General features: G+C 43.5%; 2 protein-coding genes across 4 annotated transcripts in view; one reads left to right on the top strand and one right to left on the bottom strand.

The window, feature by feature from the left end:
- LOC146871420 (uncharacterized) overlaps positions 1-20,319 on the bottom strand; it is a 944,195-nt gene that overhangs the window by 910,658 nt on the left and 13,218 nt on the right. The gene's annotated exons all lie outside the window — the stretch shown is intronic.
- Positions 19,551-20,319, top strand: part of LOC146871419 (somatotropin-like) — a 50,160-nt gene continuing 49,391 nt past the window's right edge. The window contains exon 1 of the mRNA XM_085651062.1: positions 19,551-19,610. Within this exon, the coding sequence (XP_085507188.1) occupies positions 19,601-19,610 (10 nt within the window). The 5' untranslated portion in view covers positions 19,551-19,600. The remainder of the gene's footprint in view (positions 19,611-20,319) is intronic.

Below are 20,319 nucleotides of genomic sequence, written 5' to 3'. Positions count from 1 at the left end.
ACAAAGAAGAGACAAAAACAAAAGAAAACCCTGAAAGGGGGGAATTGGAGATAGATCAAACAGTTGTCCCAAGAAGTGTTTCCTTGAAAAGAATTTCTGATACCAGCTCAGACTCAGAGACTGAACAAGCAACTTTTAATTCGAGAAAAGAAAAAGACAGCGAAAAGGCAATTAAAGAAACTGATAATAGAGAAATTCCAGATGAAAAATTGAGAGAAATTCCACCTGAAGTAACAAAATTAGATGGACAGGTACTAGATACAGAGAGAGAGGGAAAGATTCTTGTGGAAGACCCCCGAGGAGGTGTAGGGAATTCCAACATCCAGTTAGAGAAATGGACAAGTAGCCAGCAGGAAGATTGTGCGCAAGAAACCCAAGGAGGGACAGAAGTAGGGAAAACGAAAGAAGCAAAAGAAAGAAAAGAGGTTGGAAGGAAAAAGCAAGTTGAAACAGAGTCGGAAGAAAGTGAAGACGAAATACCAGAAGGTAGAGTCTTAAGAAAGAGAGCTTGGAAGACTGAAAAGAATGATAAAGGAAATAAACTGAAAAGATCAGCAAAAGATGAAGTTTGGCCGAATAAGATAAAGAAGTTGAGATACCGACTGACACAAGTAAAATCACCAAGAGCTGAACAGGTGAATGAAATAACGAGTCAAGAAAAATCAAAAGACGAAGAAACAGTTGTAATTGAGGAAAGTATAAGAACGAGGAAGCCTAACCAGAAGTATAAGTCGCCAGAATGGACATATGTAGCCCTGCCTGAAATTAAAGAAGAGGCAGATAGCTAAGAAAATCCAGAGGTGACTATACCAGAAGTGGTTGAGGAAGACGAAGAATCGGAAATCGAGAGTTATCTTATCCGATATTGGAGAAGAGACGGATGTTCAGGAAATCCTATATCTAGACAACGAAGGAAAGGTGAAGAATGATGAGATGCCAAACTGAATAAGACACGAATGCTGCTGATGGAAAGACAATAAATAAGGAAAAAGATAAAAACTGGTAGAACCAAGTAGGTGCTTAGAGCCTTGGGTTAGATAAACTAGTTGTAGAGTAGAAGAGGCTAAGTCAAAAGTCACTGTTAATTTCATGAAAATGGCCGATACAGATGGTACGAAAAGTAGATGTATATTTTTGAAACGATGGTGTAAAATGTGTTGTTGTTGTACAGGATTACTAATGCTTCTATGGAGTATATTAGCATTGATGATTACATTTAAGATTAGCTTTGACACAATAGGAGAACATAGTGAAAACAAGACTAATATAGAGCAGATTCAAAAGATAGATCACACTAGAATAGATACAATTTATATGTATAAAGACAGGTCAATAACTGATTTTTCTAACAATGTATTTTCAAAATTACTGTATGAATATGTAAAGACAATGGACGTAAGGGACTGCTACGTCTGTATGCAGTTACCTGCATCTGTTTCGGAGGGAGTGACTTATCACCACCTTCCTGTAACTTATGGAATAACATGTAGTGTAATAGCTAGTTTATTTTATCAAACAGGGAAGTTAGAATATTATTTATCAGATGTAGATAACATATTTTCACAAGTACCGTCAATTAACAAACTAAATAGGGTAAAACCTGCAAAGGTATTAGGTGAATTTTTCTTAGAGACTAAAGAATTAACATTAGAATATATATATATATATATAGAAATAATTTGACTTGAAGTTTAAAGAAAGAAGAAAATACTTTTTTAGATATGGTTGAAGAAAGAAGACTGAAAATGCAAAGGAAGGTCTCTGAAGGGAAGGTAGAAAAGACAGTTTGGGATGTAGATATGGAAAAACACTTGAAGGAAGAAGCTAGTCCAACTATGTCTTTAGATTGGCCTCAAAAAGGAAATTTGTGTATTAGGAGGAATAAGACTGCATATGACATTTACTTTGCAGGTAACAGTGAGTGCCATGATACATACCAAATCATGGGTGGATGGGGATTTAAAGGAGGAAATGATCCAGTTTTTCCAGGATTATATTTTGTCTGTGGGAACAGGGCGTATTATCGGTTGCCAGACCATTGGTATGGCACATGTTATGTAGGCCTAGTTTTCCCAAAGATCTTTCACATGGAAAGAGGAGAAGATGGTGTGCATACTTTAGGTAGTTATTCAGCACGTAGAAAGAGAGAATCTTGGTCAGAAATTGTAGGTGATATCTTTGGAGCATTGATGCCAGCAGTGGGAATATCTCTGAATGCAAATAAAATTAGAAAACTGTCAACAGTAGTGGATCGCTTGTCAACAAGCACCGCTGGAGGATTTTTATTGGTAAATACTGAAATGGTTGCCATGCGTGCCATGGTAATGCAAAATCGTCTTGCCCTTGATATTTTATTGGCAAAAGAGGGTGGAGTCTGTGGAATGTTGAAAGTCCAACATTGTTGTACTTACATACCAGACGAAAGTAAAGATTTGAAAATGTATATTAAAAATATAACTGATTTGCATGACGAAATTGCACCACTGGAGGTTGAAGGTGTTTGGGAAAAGATTGTTAAGAAAATATCTTCTATTAAAGATTTCTTAGTAAATTTAGGTAGTACTTTGATAGGTAAAATCTTATTTCCATTAACATGTGTGATTTTCTTAGTATTAATATTAAGATTATGATGTCTTTGTTATAAAAGGAAGAAAGTTCAGAAAAAGTTAAAAAGAGAAAATTTAAGGAGACAGAATAAGAGACAGAAGAGGGAATTTGAAGAAAGAGAATTGGAGGAGATAAAAGAAGATATGTATAAGACAGCCAAAATTGAAGAAATTGGGGAGACTGCGATGTAACAATAAAAGCAAGAGTTCACTTTTACTCCTTGAAAACGGGAATACAAAATTTTAATGGTGTTGTGATAAAATCACCAAAGGGGGGATTGATGGAGCTGGTAAAACAAAATTTTGTATACCCCCCCATTCTGCATGTTCATACTAATTAGAATAATCTATTAAGTATAATAAGTATTAATGTGTTTGTTTGCTATCTAATCAACCCTACTAATGTATGAATTACAAGTGGGATTTGCATTTGCATGGCTAAAATGATTTGTAAACTAATATACGTATGCATGCTAACACTAGAAAAATAGAATATTACATGGTATATTTTGCTTTTGTGATGTAATTGTAAGTTGCACCAGATAACATCATTGGGTGAGTATAAACGCTTTAAATGTCGCCAATATGCTAGATAATTACACACACAAAAGGGAATTAGTGAGGGTTAAACATTTTATTCATTATTTCCATGTTTTAATTACTTTTTGTATTTGTTTTGCTTAAGTTGACCAATTTGGCCTTTGATAAAATGGCCGACTCATGGACGCGACGAAACAGCTACCATTCCACGAGGTTTCCGACTAAGTGCGCATGCTCCAGGCTCCTGAACAAGTGGCCTCAAGATGACCCACACAGACTGTACCAGAACAAGGTCGTGACTGGACTACTGCCAAGAGCTTTAACAATGGTCATTTTTCATAAACCGGATGGATCATGTCTGACAGTGTGACATCATAGACTTTGGGAAACTGAAACGGACGATCTTAACCAAACGATCAGAAGTGCCTAAAACTGACTTTTGCTACATTTTGTCATTAATTTCATTTTAAAAGAAGGTAGACTAGTGAGTTAGAAAATCTCTTTTTTTCTTTTTCCTGACGTTATGCAGACAGAGAGGACGGTGACACTGCAGGACAGCTGTTTCCCTGAATCTTTGTCAGACTAAATTGCTGCCCATTTTCCTGATGAACTGAGGACTCTTAGACTGATGGGCATTGATCGATGCGGACACGTTTATGGTCCAGACCAATCTTTGGGACTGTAGCGTGCTGCATGACGAATTGTTTGACTTAAGAGGACGACTAATAGCCAGATTAGGTAACTATGATATTCTGTGGAATGATTACAAATTCTTACTAAAAATTTGCATTTATTAGATAAAAATATTATTGATTAACAAGCAAATGTGTTGGGTTATTTATTTTCATCTGAATATAAATGAAAAGGATTAGAATCACTTTTCCAAATTCAACTAAATTGATCCATCGACTAAGTGGAAGGAATATCTTGAGATTCAGGATCAAGATGTGCTGGATTAAGGATATTTAGTGTATGTTTATGTAAATAGAATTTCATTAGATTATAAGATATTCTTTTCACGCCAGCGTTTGGAACATCTATCTCTCCTGTAAGAACAGAACAAATGAGAGTGTGTGAGTGTTGGTGTTATGGGCCCCACCAATGAATGTATTGAGTGAAAGTGTTAGTATGGTATCTGGTTTGTGACGAAGGGAGGATAGGAAATTACACGCTGGAGCACATCTCCTCCTGGAGCAAACGCTGATGTTCCAGGGACAGTCTGTGTTTGCTGGGGGGGGGGGGATTGGTGTGTGAGTTCTAAACAAATAAACAGTACACCTCCTGTACGATGTCTAGAACCCACTGGGCAGAATTGATTTCCTCCCATCGATGTAGGAATCCCTGCAATCTTACTCGAACAGGAGTTGTATGTTCAGTGGGAACGGAAAAGAGCATCACTGTTTTGGAAGGTCTGACACTTTGGGGCTGTGCCCTTTCACCTTCCCCTGCCATTATTCTCCTTGTAGTCTCTCCTGTAGTAACCCCATGAAGGAGTCTGCTACTGTTGTCTGGGGATGGTGGTGGAAGACTCCGTGGTGGGAGTTTTTGCTGCACCGCAATACTGAGAGCAGCGAAAGGAGAAATGAGAAACTGGTGTTTGGAGGGCCCCCATGGTTTTGGCCGTGTCGGTGTCCTTCTTGATCTTTTCTATCAGCTCATTTACTTGGAGCCCACAGAGGTGCATCCCATTGAAGGGCATGTTCAGGAGGTGTTGTTGGAATGGACTGACAGCTTAAAGCCGGAAACAAGCAGCAATGCGTGGTGGCAGATTAGAACGCTAGTATAGATGCCACAAGCAGCTGTGTCAGTAGCATCTAAGATGCAGCAGACATTGGTGTTCGAAATGATTTTTGCTTTTGCCACCAGCTCCTGCCCTGTTTTCAGTATTATTCTGGGAGATGTTGGATGAGGTCGCCTATCTGATACCAGTCAGCCTGATCGTTCCGGGTCGGGGTCAGTGTCAGCTGGGGTTCCACGTCATAATAGTCCCAGGGGCCAGAGTCCTGTGGATCATAGGGTGGCCCATAAGGAGGGCTCAGGCTGTCCCTCCACCCCAAATTTGAAAAACCCTGTGGTGAGTGTGACTGAGGGTCCATAGGCAGCAGAGGACAGGTAGGGATAGGGGGAGAAAGAGGATAAGGAGGAGGACAGGAAGGAACAGGAAGCAGTGAAGAGGTGCCTCTGTCATGGCACCGAGGCTTCTTCTGCGTTGGCTCCACAGGAGTGTAGAAGGCCTCCTCAAAAGTCAATTTTCTCTTTTGAGGAACTGAGTCTTTAGGTGGCTGTGGGGGCATGGCAAGGATTCGGCCGGTGCCAGGCTGAATGTGCATATGCGGCAGCCTGGCGTTTCTTCTTAAAGCCGTTGGAGGATTGGTTGGTTGCATTCCTCAGAGGCAGCAGAGGACACAGCTGCAGATGGCGGCCTGGAAAAAGCCGAGGAGGGGCGAATTCCAGAGGGCACCAAAGTGGGCTTTGGCTTAGTCGATCTCTGCTCCAGAGATCTGTGGCTCTGAGTGTCTCATCTCCAACGGTGTCGAGATGGCGTCTTCAAATCTGGTGCCGAGGTAGTGGTCGGTGTCACCTCTTGAGGCTTGAAGGAGGACTCCAGCACTGATTGTGACGAGGAAGCCGGGTCCGGCTCAGAAGTTCAGTCCCGTCTATGGCAGTGAAGCAGTGGAGGACCAGAGGCCTCTGCTAAGGTACAGGAGCTCGTAGTTGGTGCATCCTTGGGGTGAGTGGCTCGCAGGAGAGTGGTACTCACTACAGCTTTCGCTGGCGGGTGCTTGGCTGCTGGGGGTTTGTCTGCTTTGACATCAGCCTCGGAGTCAACGCTTTCCGGCGAGAATGCTTCTTCAATCTCAACACCTGAAACGCCAGACTGCTGAGGATCTTACTCCTTTCAGTCCCTGAAGAGGTCCGGAATAGCTTCCTCCTCCCGTAAATGCTCCATGAAAGCCAAAGCAACGCGTTGCATCTGTCGGTTCCGAAGCATCTTCTTTTTGCAAAACACAAGGCACACTGCATAGAAGTTCTTTCGATGTTTAGGGGCAGAAGTTACAAACCTCGTATAGATCTGACGTCGGGTACTTTACGTAGCAAGGAGGGTGGATCTGAAATTAAGTCCTTTCTATTACATGAACATTCTTGGATGTCGAAGTGCAGGTAGGCCAGCGGGGCTAACCCCAGACTATAGAATTTGTCGACTGCGGGACAGAGTCGAAGACATACCAACACTGGACTCGCAGGCCCGGCTCCAGGAATTTTTATTTGGGTGGACCAAGGGTGCATTTGGGTGGGCCACTGGGGGCTTGATTTGTCGCATATATGTCTAGGCAGGCCTGCTTCAAGGCCCTCCTTTATCTCTCCTTAGTCTTACAAGGCCCAGTAAAACGCACTCTTTTCCAAATCTCTTTCTAAATATTATCACTCTCAAAAAGTGTATTTTCTATGTATGTTCCTTTGATGGGAAAAGGAGGTTTCTGAGGTGGGAGTATCAGGCAACTGACACTTCGTGGGCTCCCTCTGTGCGAGCCTTCAGGGAGAATCCCTCTTCATTACTACCGCCATATGACCCCGGACTCTGCAATGCACTCCCTTACAGGCTTGCTTATCCACTACTCCTCTCCAGTGCACCTTATCTCACAGTTGACCTTGGGCCCCAGCCCCATATAAGGCACCATTGGGCTCAACTTTCATTTTTCCCAGTAAAAACATTAGTAAAATCACCTTCAAACTTAAAACATTGAATATAGCAGTAAATATAATTAGCATGCACTTTAAAGTATGTTCCACAGTAGCCCTTATGACCAGACTGCTAATTAAATAAACAAAAACAGAAAGGCCATGACAGGGCCGGGTTTAGAGCTGATGTGAAAGTCTTTTTTGGCGCCACACCAATGACCTCTTTCTCCGTAAATACCTTTACTACCACCTTCCAACAGTGCCCCTCATCCCTCCATGGCCCCCACTATTGACCTCTTCCTCGGATTCCCTCACTGCCACACACCACAAGTGCCCCTCATCTCCCCATAGCCCCTCCCCCTCGTGACCTCCTCCTCGGATTCCCTCACTGCCACCCTCCACCAGTGCCCCTAATCTCTCTGTAGCCCCTCCCCCTCATGACCTCCTCCTCAGACTCCCTCACTACCACCCTCCACCAGTGCCCCTCGTCTCTCCCTAGCTCCCCCCTCCACCCCATGACCTCTTCCTCAGATTCCCTCACTGCCACCCTCCAACAGTGCCCCTCATCTTTACGTAGCCCCTCTCTCATGTGCATTTCATTTGTTGTATAGCGCAACTCATATCAGTGTAGTGTGTGTCAGTACTTTAGACCACGCACACATTATACAGAGACAATGAATCATACAAGTATATAAATCAGTCTACAGGGAATGTCACATAAACCAATGAGGATTACAAGGTGTATGAATCACATGTCATCCATACTGGTTGGCAGTATATTTTAAGAGGGTTTGGTCTGGGGAAACACAACCTTAGGAATTAAAGAGTAATCCATGGGGATCTGCTTTACTGATAAAAATGTATATCTGCTCAAACATACTCATATTAGCAACATTAGAATAATGAAAGACTGAGGAAGTTCTAACTATATCACAAAACGAAACAAGCATTTACAATGCAATGGTCTCGGCATTGTAAAAGTTAGAGCTATTGGCATTGCTCATGACATTATTTTTGTTTATGTTGTTGTTTTTAAAAGATTTAAAGAAACGGCATTGTTATTTACAATGTCAATAGCTTAATCACTCTCAAATGCTCCTGCAAGGGAAACGCTTTGTGTGCTCTTGCACTCCCCCCCACCCCTCCCACTTGTAGCACGAGGCGCGCGCTTGTTTAAACTAACGATGTGTATATTCACAAAGCGCTTAAAGGCTGTGAAGTCAAAGAGCTATGAACACCCACCTCTGCGGCCCCCTTCTCTTCCTAAATCCATTGTTTATTTTTTTGCAGGTTGATATAGCGCAACCTCTACCCGGAGCGCTTTAAATGACCACCAGTTACCTTACACAAGACACATTCATTTTTTATAAACACGGGAAGATTAAGATATCACAGGATGCTGAACCAAGGCCGACACTCGAACCCTGTGCGTCAGCTCCAAAGTCGGCTGCTCTAGCCCTAAGTCTACGTCCTCTGTTTGAATTATAGGACCCACTGACCTGCCTCTTGACCTCGACCACTTAGGAGACTTTGAAGGCAAATTTGTTTAAGTTCTTGTGTGCCCTGATCCATGCGTGGGCAGCTCGCCGAGTTCATGTTTTTCGCTGTGCCTTCTAAGACTTGTAGCCCTACTTTTAACTCATTCTTACAGGAGAATTATAAATCCGAACCTGTAACAAAAATACAATCTGGGTAGGATTAACTACCCTCGCAAGGACCAAAGAAACTACACGACCCATCATGCATCTGAGCTCACACTCATCATGTAAGCAGAACGCGTTGCCCCGAACAGTCAGAGGTTGTTAACTTTAATCTCCCCCCTCACAAGTACTCCCAAACGTTCCCTTCCCACCACAGCCGCACCACAATCACTAAGTCTGCCAACTTCAGTGCTGAAAGGAGGTGCAGTAAAGGGGTAAGCTCAAAGATGCTAGATCTGCCGGAGAGAAAAGAACCAATGTATAGTGTATGCTAACATTGTGAATACAATCCTCGAGACAAATAAAAGCTAAGATAATACAATTATAGAGCATTTATTTCCCCCCTCCCCCGCCCCTTTCATGGTATCATCTAGATTGCTGTTGAACAGTGGAGGGAGTGAGTAGAATGTCCTTCACATTAGCAGCCTCAGAAGGATTAAAGGCTGTATCACCTGCAGGACTATTTTTATCAACCTCGGAAAGATGACATGCCTAATTTGAATTATGATATTTATTATCTCCTAGGCCACTCGAATGACGCAGAAAGGGAGGACCAAACTAGGAGGCAAAAAAGGCAACTATGCAGTATAATGAGGCACTTTTTTATAGTATTGCTTCATTATTTTGTGGTTTTTTATACTTGCTAACACTTACTGGCCAAAGATTTGACCTCATTGGTACCAGTTTAACAACCAAATATGGTCATAAACAACTGAAGGATGGATAACCAGTCAACCTTTGCGGGTGGCATTCTATTGTGCGGAAACAGGGGTCGCCACATATTTAGTAACGTTTGATGCGATTCAGCTAGACGCATTGTTTGGTTAAAATCTGCAGATACAGCAGTGGATGGATCAAGTGGCAAATGGGGCAAATCTATAATTATGTGGAAAACGCTGCGGCTGCAGAATCGCATAATTCAAGTGACCCTGATTATATAGATCTCCGAAGGATAACAGGTTAAGTTTCACATATGGCTGTAAATATATCGACCTCGTAAGGATTGCGGCCTATATCTGCCCAATCATGACAGCCTGGGTTTAACGGTACTCTTTGCAGTAGGGTCCCAACACACTGAGCTGCCTTTAGAGGGGTGACCTATAGCGCCTTGCCCATCACACAAGGGCACTGTGGGAGGTGCCAAGACTTGAAGGTTCGCCACCGCAGCGCCTCATGAATAAGGCACATCCTCCCGGCCTGGCAGAGTCTGGCGGCTCTTAAATTGCATCAGAAGCTTGTTAGCAAACAATAGAGCGCACAAGGGGCCGGGAGGGTCTGCGGGGGGTGGAAATGGCGCTGTAATTGGATAGGGCGGATGCACTGTACTTAAAGGTAGGGGGGAGGATCCGTGTCAAGCACCGGTACTGTGCCATAGCTGAGAGCTCCGCAAGGCTAACTGCAGGGGAAGAAGAGTGCACCTGTGGCACCCCACACACTCACCTCGCACTCCCAGCTGGAACCGTGCGGACCCGGGGGTTGCAGGGCACCGCGCCCACTCTTCAGCGGATCCTTCGTTCTCCTCCCGCTGCAGCTGAGGGTGCAGTGCACAGAGGAGCCAAGGGCGCATAAGGAGCGGCGCGGCAGGGACGGACCCTTGGACCTCGTTTCTGCAGCTCTGCCAGCACCGCGGACATCCTGGGGTACGGGGGACCCCCACAGTGCGGCTCCAGTGCAGGAGGATGCAGTCTTCCAAGATAAGGCTTAATATTGGAGCTTAGACCGTTCCCGGGGAATCCGGAACTTTGCACCGGGAGTTAAAGTGGTTGGAGCAAGATCACACGGTTGGTGTCAAGTGGAGAAACCAGGATTTAAACGGGTTATGGTTTGTGACCTGAGTTGGAAACGTAAACATCAGAGCACACCTCACCACAAGCTCCAGGTTGCGAGGATAGGGCAGCGAGAGCCATGAACACCGCCGCCTTTCTCCGAGGCGAAGCAGAAATGCCTCGGAGAAACGCAGCGGCGGTTTCGGATTCCGGGGCGTGTTTTTCTTTTCTCTCCTCTTGCCATTGGCTGGAGGAGAGAAAAACACGCCCAGCGAAAAGTAGCGAAAAAACACGCCCCCGAATCCGAAAAGGACGGGGCTTGTTTTACGAGACAAAGACTCTTCTCAAATGGCTAGCCAGCATTTAAGAGGCCAGCCAATGGAGAAGAGGAGAGAAGAGGGGCGGATTCAAGCCCCTCTTCTCCAAAACATTAAATCTCGGAGCGAGACTGTGCAAGCGCAGCCTTCGAGCCGAGACCTAAAAAGGGCGTGGCTAAAAAGTGGAAAGAAGAGCACGGAACACGCCCCCGAATCTGAAAAAGACGGAGCCTATTTGGAGGAACGGCTCTCTCCTTCAATGGCTGGCCTCCGTTTAGGAAGCCAACCAATGGAGGAGAGCCAAAAAGAGAGGCGGGCTAAATAGCCACTCTAAGCATCATAAGATCTCCGGACTCTAAAAAGCGAAGTTGTTACTATACCATTCATGTTTGTATGCAGCTCTTTGATGACAGTTCATTGGTCAATGTCCTATGTAAGGATTGTAACTTCTGAACTGCAAGGAACACAAGGATTTCTGTGACAAAGGCAGTAACCCACTGAGCTTCCACGTAAAATACAGTTCATCTGCATTTAAAAGCTACTAACAGACAAATGATTGCTCTCAAGCAGGATCATTAATCACCAGCGTTATCTGGGCATTTTGTATTGTCATATTGATGTCCTGCATCCGCCATGATAATGATAAAAACTGTTTAAATGAAGCACACAGGAAGTATATGTCCTGCTGGGCCTGTGCAGATTTTAAACCGAAAAACAAATAGCAACAAATTCTCTTACTTACTCCATTAGTCAAACTTTGTGTCACAGCCTGATGTGATACGCAGCTGCAGGGGCCAGGAAAGGTGAATAGGAATAAACAAACTTCTTTTCTCCTGCGCTGCATAGAAAAAGAAATATCCACGCAGCAGGACAGTAGGCAAAGGTTACCCGTTGTCAAAGAAAGGATTTGTCCCTTTCGCCATGTGGAGATGAAGGGGTGGAAAAATAAGCAAAGCCTCATTAACATGTAAATGGTCTTTTAAAGACCTGTGAAGTACTAGGGTGCGGCTGCGCTAATCCCAAAAACTGTCTGTGTGTGTGCGTGCCGGTAAACTGTCTCGGCCCGGGCTGACACACACCACGTGTGCTCTGAGCGCCTGCCTTCAAGCCCTCACTGCGAGGGCCAAGGCTCCTGTTTGGGTGGGCCTGGCCCACCCGGCCCACCCGCTAGAACCGGGCCTGCACTGGAGACCGACAAGTCTGAGACTGAAGAGTCAACTGTCGAGGAACTGATCTGAAGGTCCAGCGAGAACACCACGCAGCATCAAATAGGAGCTCATAGAGACATGTCTGAACCAGACAGCGGAGAAAATACCATCGAACAATGGAGGCGATGCCCATGTGCATTACCAGAAATAAGTGCAGCCACTATACCTCAAAAAGGCCTCTTTGAACAAAAACAAGCTGTACACGTCTGAGCCCCACACTAGATGGCAGGAGTATGCACAACATGCGTATCTATAGCTACACATGCCACAAACATGTTTTTAGGGTGTGCTTGTCTGTTAATTATGCAAGCACAGATACATTGCCTAGTATCTGCATGGCAAGCATACAGTGTGTTTCTAGACTAACTGATAGGTCTGTTCTTAAGAATATCAATGCTAGCTCTAAAATCGTTACTCACAGCTATATTCAAAGTAATACCAAGAGTCAATGAAAAGTCTCTTTTGGGTATAGCCTGGGTCATGTACCGCTCTGTATAAAACCCAGACTCTCTTAGAGTTTGTTCACGATTATAAGCATAACTCATACAGACTTTTGTTCTCAATACCCCAGCCTGTCCTTGGCTTGTCTCTGGCTACATGCTGGACAGGTTCCTGTAACGTCATAGTTAAAAAAAGTATTTCAGCAACCTACGTTGTTGCATACTCCACAACACTGGAGTGAGTATTCAGTAATGCATGACGAGGAGACTGAAAATACAAGTGATGTAAATGATGATGAAGCTTACGTGAATAGAATGCATATCATGACAATTTTTTTCTGAAAATAACTAAATACAAACGAGACACCTGCTAATTTGAAACAAATTAAAAACTATAGCAAGTTATTTAAACAAAATAAAATGTTTGTTTCCTCCCCGACAGTCCTCATGCCCTGGTTGTTACACCTATCCTAATCCAAATCTAGCCCTAAAGGAACCTACTCCCCAAAAAATCTCTATTACCAACATCATACATGCTCACACAACATTCACTGACTACTCACTTTTACCCCGTCCTAACGCCCACAGACACTATTCTGCAACGGCTCTGAATTACCCTCCAACCTCGCTCCAGCATACTAGGTCTACAAAGCAAACCACCGAAGGCCTTCTAGGCGAGTGCGTGGTGAGCTTTTGATTTACAAATTTAAAATATCAGTGCCTGTTTACAGATTTTGATAATGTGAAGTCTGCCAGAAGCGTCCTAAGATTGTTTTGATGCCTGAGCCCTCATGGAGAATGGTGATGGAGGGCGTTTCACTCTTGCCCCATACTGGCTCCACATAGTCGTCTTCTAGGGATCAAACCTGACAGATCAATGAATGTAGGAAACCGGAAAGGCACGAGCAACAAATGTGCACAGGATCCTCTCTCCATGTGCATTCTGGAATGTTTAATGGAAAACCGAATTCCGGAAAAACAACTTATTAGTTGTATCATGCTTTTAACACGCATGTGATATGTTCAAATGAGTTAATTTCGCAATGTTTAATGGCAGGATAAACTAGGGATGGGCGGAATTTGCGAAATCCACTTTCGCAAATTATCGCGAAAATTTTTTAAATTATCGCAAACAAGCGGAAATATCGCGAAGATTCGGAATTTTTTTCCCCGCATGTTCGCGAGATTTTCTGCATGGTTGCGGGTCGCCAACTTACCCATGTGGTTGCTCGTGGGCGCGGCCATCTTGTTTTGAGTTGTCTCGCGGTGCATGATCGCGAGAAGAAAGACGTGATCGCGCGACGCATGACGTCACTGCGGGCGCAAACTGTCGCGAGACAGCGCAAATGGCTAAAAACAATCCAACATCTCATGGAGAACGCGACCGGATCAAGAAAACTTGTCGGCGAACGCAGGGATTCAGGTAAGGCGATCGCGAGAATGTATTATTTTACAGCACGAGCAAGAAACAAATTATCGCCAAGCTGCGGAAAGCGGAAATTTTTACATTTTCGCACTCTCCGCGGAACGCAAAAATGTCAAATTATCGCAATTTCCGCGAACGGAACGACATTTTTGCCCAGGCCTAGGCTAAACCAACATGTAATGAATGCATATGCAAGTACCAAGTGCCGTCATTTTTACATGTACATGTATGCTAATGCAGTGCGCATTAATATTTCTACTGTAATTGGTTTGGTGGAGATATGACATTGAACTTGGAATTTCTATCTGCACGGGCAGTACGCTTAAAATCATTACTAAATACCGATATTCCCATCTGTATCGTAGACTTCTTTTTAGGTTGGGTTCATCTTATCAGCAGGGTCTGTCTCAAAAGGTTTCCTATTGGTATGCTGCAGATCATAATATTAGCTATTAAAATGTGCAAATAAATACATGCAAAACTAAGACAGGAGTTGGAAGCACAGCACAGCTTCAGTAATTTGTTGCTGATTTCAATGAGTTTTTTTGCGACAATAAATTCAAATGGAAAAAGCATATCCAAATGCAATGTTTCGAGTAGTATGAGAAATAGCGAGTATTTTTGTTTGATAATTCCAGGCGATGTTCACCTGCAGTAACCCAACATTATCCACCTGATGGAGAAGGAGGTTATTTCCTGGACATACTAAATACATGAGAGTGTGTTGTCGGGGCTCATGCATTAACCTGAGGATTCGAACAAATACACATTGAAGATGGAGCACATGTTTCTCAGAATAAGGTTTGGGCTAGCACCCATAGGACCCTCTAGCAGCACATCCGTTTTAAAAGGATAGATTAGGATCAAAACCTGTCATGGTATGGATATTTTACCAGCTCATTAAAAGATGTATTGTGATAAGAGAAGCATGAAGTAATCAAGATGCTAATAATCAAAAGAGGGGGAAGCAAAAGGAGTGGGGAGTCAAGAGATTAAATATTTCCGAATGTTCATCACAGAAAACAAGTGTAGCAATCTGGAGGGAGGGGGGGGTGACCACTGTGAATCTGAGAGTTGCTCTGCGGATACCCACAGATATATAATGTATGGGTTTCATGAAAAACTGGAGGCAAACCCTCACCCACCAACGTAGGTGACATGTTTCAACACGAGGTTTGCCTCACATCTCTTCAAACACTTTTTTAGGGGGACGGATGAGCTCCCAAGAGAATTTTGGGAGTGCTTGGCATGGAGCATCATTTAACTATTTATGGTATTGAGACCCAATGTGAGGAACATAAATTCCCATAGACATTCCAGACACAGCTTATTACTGGATTCTATGGGGAGATTAAATATAAGAATATTATGGAATGAGTTTGACATTGCATGTGGGCCTAGGTTCTGAATGACATGTCTAAAGTTGCAACACTGATATGTTGGTTGCAGAATGAAGGAACAGCACTCCTCGGAAGAATGCCTGTGACTGAGCAAATGGTGTATGAGCAGATGAAAGAAGATCTGATTGGGAGGTCTGGCCTGAAACCATCTCAATACCGACAAAGGTTTAAAGACAGCAAACGAACCGATAGTGTTTCAGTTGAAACTTGGATTCATGCTGTGTTGCGTGAATGGAACGAATGGGTGAGAGGGATGGAGTCTACACATCTTTATGCCCTGAACCAGCTGATGGTTAGAGTAGTTCTCTACTCCACTTAAACAATAGCTGTCAGATCTGACACAGAAGGATCCAGGGACACTTACAGTGTTGGTTGACAAATGGCTAACCAACAGGTTTAACAAAGTTCAGGAGCAGCAAGGCTCTAAGTCAAAAGGGGAGGGGAACTCTCCACAGACTGATTACAAACCGGAGGGTAAGGGACAGGGCAATTTCAAAGGTTCCAGAGGGGGACTGATGCATAAAGGGATTTCTAGTAAGGAACAAAGGAAGGAAAAATGGGGACATGGAGGTTCTCCCAGGTCCAAAGTGATAACTTACTACAAATGCCACAAGGAGGGACATTTTCAGAGAGATTGTCAGCTGAAAGACTCTGTACCATCAACATCCATCATAGAATGTATGCTAACTACGGGGGAAGGGACCCAAGAGAGCTCAGTTGCTCTTAACCTAGTTGCTACGGACATTTGGAGAAAGGGACCCAGATGCTCTGGAGCACATACACCCAAACATGATCGGGTTTATGGTGCAGGCTTGTATTAATGAGAGGCAGGTGCCTACCCTAAGGGATACAGAAGCTCATAGAACTATTGTGAAAGAAAGTATCTCAAACCCAAAGATTCTCCCAGGTTTTATCACTAGATGTTTAGTAGTCAGTGTAGGTGACATGGAGTAACCAAGTACCCGAGTTGAGTTGGAGCTTAATGGTGGATCAGCCATTGAAGATCTAGGGAGTGAAAGAGAAGCACGTTGCTGAATGTCCCTTGGGCAATGATGTGATTGTCCCTGGTTTAGTACAACGACCAGAAGCCTATATGGCATGGGCAATGTCATCTGTGTTGACCAGAGTACAGGTTGCAAGTCAGTTTCAGGAAGAGACAGGGACCATTCCCGATTTGCAGGAACCAGAACAATATAGACAGCAGATTAAGGCTGACACTTAGAGGACACTGGCTGAGGCATTCACTGTTCCTGCTCCAGACAGAGAGGAGAGTGAGATACCCAAGGCATACCAGGCGTTGGGGCCACTTCCATTAAGACATGGGTTATTAGCTTTTGGACCACCTACCAGGGAAGAGTTTTGCAAGGCACAGGTTGAGTGTCCTACGCTTGTGGGACTTTGGAAGGAAGCCTAGGAACAGTTTTGTAAAGGAGTGGTCAGAAGACACTATGTTGGCTGGGAAGATGGCCTGCTGTACAATCAGCCGGTGAATCCTTGACTAGTCATTAGCAAAAGGGCAGTGGTGCCAATAATTGACAGGAATTTCCTTCTGACACTGGCCTACAAGGTTTCTTAGAAGGAACCTTGGACAATAGAAAGACACGCTGGATCCTCTGTTCTACTAGCCAGGGATGCAGAGAAACACAAGGGAGTTCTGTAACATCTGTCCTACTTGTCAGTTGAATGGGAAGTCAGGAGGTAAGACTGGGGCACCATTAGTGCCTCTATCCATTGTAGGAGTTCGAGTTAGTGGGGATAGACAGTGTTAGTCAATTTGACCCTTCCTCCGCATCAGCAACAATTACATCTTGATTGTAGTGGATCATACTAAAAAGTATCCATGGGTGCTACTCTTGAGGACCACGCCGGCAAAAGTGGTAGCTAGGGCTCTCCTAGGGATCTTTACAAGGGTAGGATTTTCATAGATAGTACTTTCCGACTGGGAAACTAACTTCATCTCCTCATACAGGAGAGAGATGAGGGAGCAAGCTGGTTTGATTATCCACTTCTCCATGGCATACCATCCACAAACCAATGGGTTAATGGAGCAATTTAACAAAACATTGAAGAGCATTATATGGAACTCTACCTGACAACCTCAGGATGAAGAAAGAAGTTTTCCTGCCATGTCTCTCATTTGCCTACAATGAGAGTCCACAGAAGGAAGTTGGATTTAGGAGGTGATTGACTATTTGATTGGCCTCAGGAATTTGATGGTGCAATATATATCAGGCGAAGGAAAATCTTCAGACTAGGCAAGTGAAGATGAAGGAATGATATAACCAAAAGTCAGCACTGACTGGGTGCCAGAAAGTGCAACAAAAATAATGTGATGGATGGAATGCTTGAATTATTCTCATCAATTGGCAATCACTTGTACTGCATTCCAGTCCACTTTCCCCCCACTGTTCCATGCAGGCAGAGACCCACTTTAACAAATTGGAGTATTACTTGGGGGGGGGGGGGGGGGTGAGTACCTTCCTCTCGTAATAACCACAATCTTTGTCAGGGTGAACTTTTAACATCCCTAAATTAACCAGAGCTCAACCCACTGGTAGGTTTGCCACAGAGCAGACAGGATAAACTTAGAGGCAATGTATAAATTATTTCTGCAATACCAAAACAGTAATAAAGTCAAAACACAACAGAAGAAAAATCCCAAACCAATTTAGAAAAACAGAGTAAATGTTGATAAATAAAATTACAACAAAATGAATACAAATTCAATAAAGGAAACCAGAGTTAAGTGTTAAAGTTTAAATGTAAAAATAGGGTCAAAAGGTGTTAATCACCAAATGTGGTCATCTGGTTGCGCTTTACAGTACCTAGGTGCAAGTCAAGGCTTACCACAATGGAGCGCGGGTCAGTTTTAGAAACTCCACCCACTAATTTACCTGATTGACTCTGACCCTATTATGAGGGGGTGGCGAACCTGGTACCCAGGCGGGAAGTACCCAATAGAGCCAGGTGACGTCTAATCAGCGGAGGCCCCTAAAAGCACCAAGGTCTGCACCCAGGAATCAAGTATTTGTGCATAACTGAATTTGTAGCGATCTTCTATATTTATGTGTAGTAAAAGTTCTTTTATTTCCCTACAAAGAAAAGCACTGTGCTAGACATTGATTTTATTGCACTGCTGTGGGGGTGGTATTGATTTTTTGTCCATGAGTAACCCCCACACTAGCCTCCATGAGAAGAGAAGCATGCGAATGCTCGCCTACGCTACCACTTAGAGTCAAGTGCTAAAAGTGTTGTACTTGGCCCAGTTTGCAGAGCCAAAGGAGGACTGGGTCTATGATAGCAAATGTAAAAGGCCTCAACTCCACTAGCGCCTGTCTGCTCCCTGGTCTCCAAAACGGGTCCTGGCACAATAATACAAAGATGACGGTAAGTTCCTGTGCAAAATTAGAACCTGAATTACTCACAGATCACGATAAGCAGGAGTGCAAAGACACCCACAAAAATGTTTATGCTTGAGCACTGGGTTGTCATAGACTCCGTCATGGTAAAAACTGTACTGGACTCACTTGTCACTACCTTGATAATCAGCACAGTGAACACTGATGAGATGAGGAGAATTCCAGCCAGCGTTTATAGTTAATTTAGCATATGTTGAAAATAAACGCATTCTCTCCTGATGCTGTTCTTATCTGGTGATAGCACGACTGATTTATCAAGTGTCACATCAAGTTTTCCAAGTGTCCAATGTTGATTCCTGCATTCTAGCCACACACCCAGATCTAGAGCCGATACAGGCGGTGGCCAAGAGTAGGGACCAGCAGTCTGTATATTCATTGTACTTCTCAGAGAGTGCGCACATGCACAGCTTTTGTTTGTCCCTTGAGAGGAACCGTAGTGTTTGTGGCACACGTGAAGCTTCATTTCTTCAGTGAATCACAGTGTCTTCCTTCTTCCAAATCTATCTGCACTATAACTGAAATTAGGTACACAGAGAATTCGAGTAAAATATGCATTTTCAGCTGTAAATCTAATGTTATCAAACAATATATTTCCAAACTAGGATAACACAAGGTTTATTTGTGTACACCACCTCAATGATAACCCATATAATATCGGAAACTGGGGCCGAGTCGCCCCAAGCACAAAGACACAAGGCACTTTTCCAAGTAGTACAAATTATGGTATCTCAAGCGCACTACCTAAAAAAAAAATGTATTCTGGTTAATTGAACCCCCACTGACTATCCTATATTTCATGAATGACTTCTAGGAATGATCAGGCAGCAGCTAGCACTAGTGAATGTAAACATAGAACAGCCTTCATAATTATGTACCAGTAAGGTAAGCAGGAGGCCACGGCCACCTTCAACATGTTAATATATTGATGAACGCTGAGCTGGTTGGTCAGTGTGAAATATGTTTACATTTAAACATTTAATTGATAAATACCAATGGGCTCTTTGTGTATAAATGCTTTGACTGTCAGCAGCCAAATAAACCGAAAGACCTCTGTCTTCTAGCCCTGAGCAACCACACCGCTTACGACCAAAAGGAAAATGGCAGCTGGTAATTTAATTTTAATTGAATGGATAAACTTAGCTTAAATTATGCAGTTTTTTCAAAAAAGCCCTCTAGCTTCTGTCCAAAATTGTAAATTCTGAACGGAAGATGTACAACATTACTGTTTTTATTATTGCACGTCTTTAATTAAGAGCTGCAGTGCCACCAAAAATTCCTAAACTGCACAGTTTATTCCAAGTACCTTAGTGTGCCTCTCTTTAGGTTGTGTTCTAGGTGGCTTGCCTGTTTTCTCCAAAAACTATTTCTGTGTCCAAAATGTGATTGTTTTATGGAATAGCGGCAGAGAATGTTTTATCCGGCCATAACTTTTCTCGAGCATGAAGCAGCTACGGAGAAATCCATGTTTTTTGTTATGTTTTCTGCATTTGCAGTTCAGGAAAAATTCATTTCATGTAAGAAAGACACAGTAACGGTGCGATTGCATAAAGCTGCTATCTTGGGTGGTGGACTGAGGTCAAAGAGCATTTAGACCTTGAACCATTCTTGTTTTAGGAGTGAAATATAATTCTGTGTATTGAGGTGGCAACAAGTCTGTTTACGAACAACACTTGATAGAAATAGTGACTTTAACACATCAAAGGCCTGATTCCACCATCCAGAAGTGACCACAGCGAGCATAGGCAGACAGAAAACCAAAGATTTCCAGACTGTCCCCTGCCTCTGACGGATGGGTGGGCAAATAGCACTGCCTGAA

This window comes from Triturus cristatus, chromosome 1_1, assembly GCF_964204655.1.
Source record: "Triturus cristatus chromosome 1_1, aTriCri1.1, whole genome shotgun sequence".
Classification (NCBI taxonomy): Eukaryota; Metazoa; Chordata; class Amphibia; order Caudata; family Salamandridae; genus Triturus; species Triturus cristatus.
Note: the sequence above shows the minus strand (reverse complement) of the source record. Positions and strands in the feature narration are given on the sequence as shown.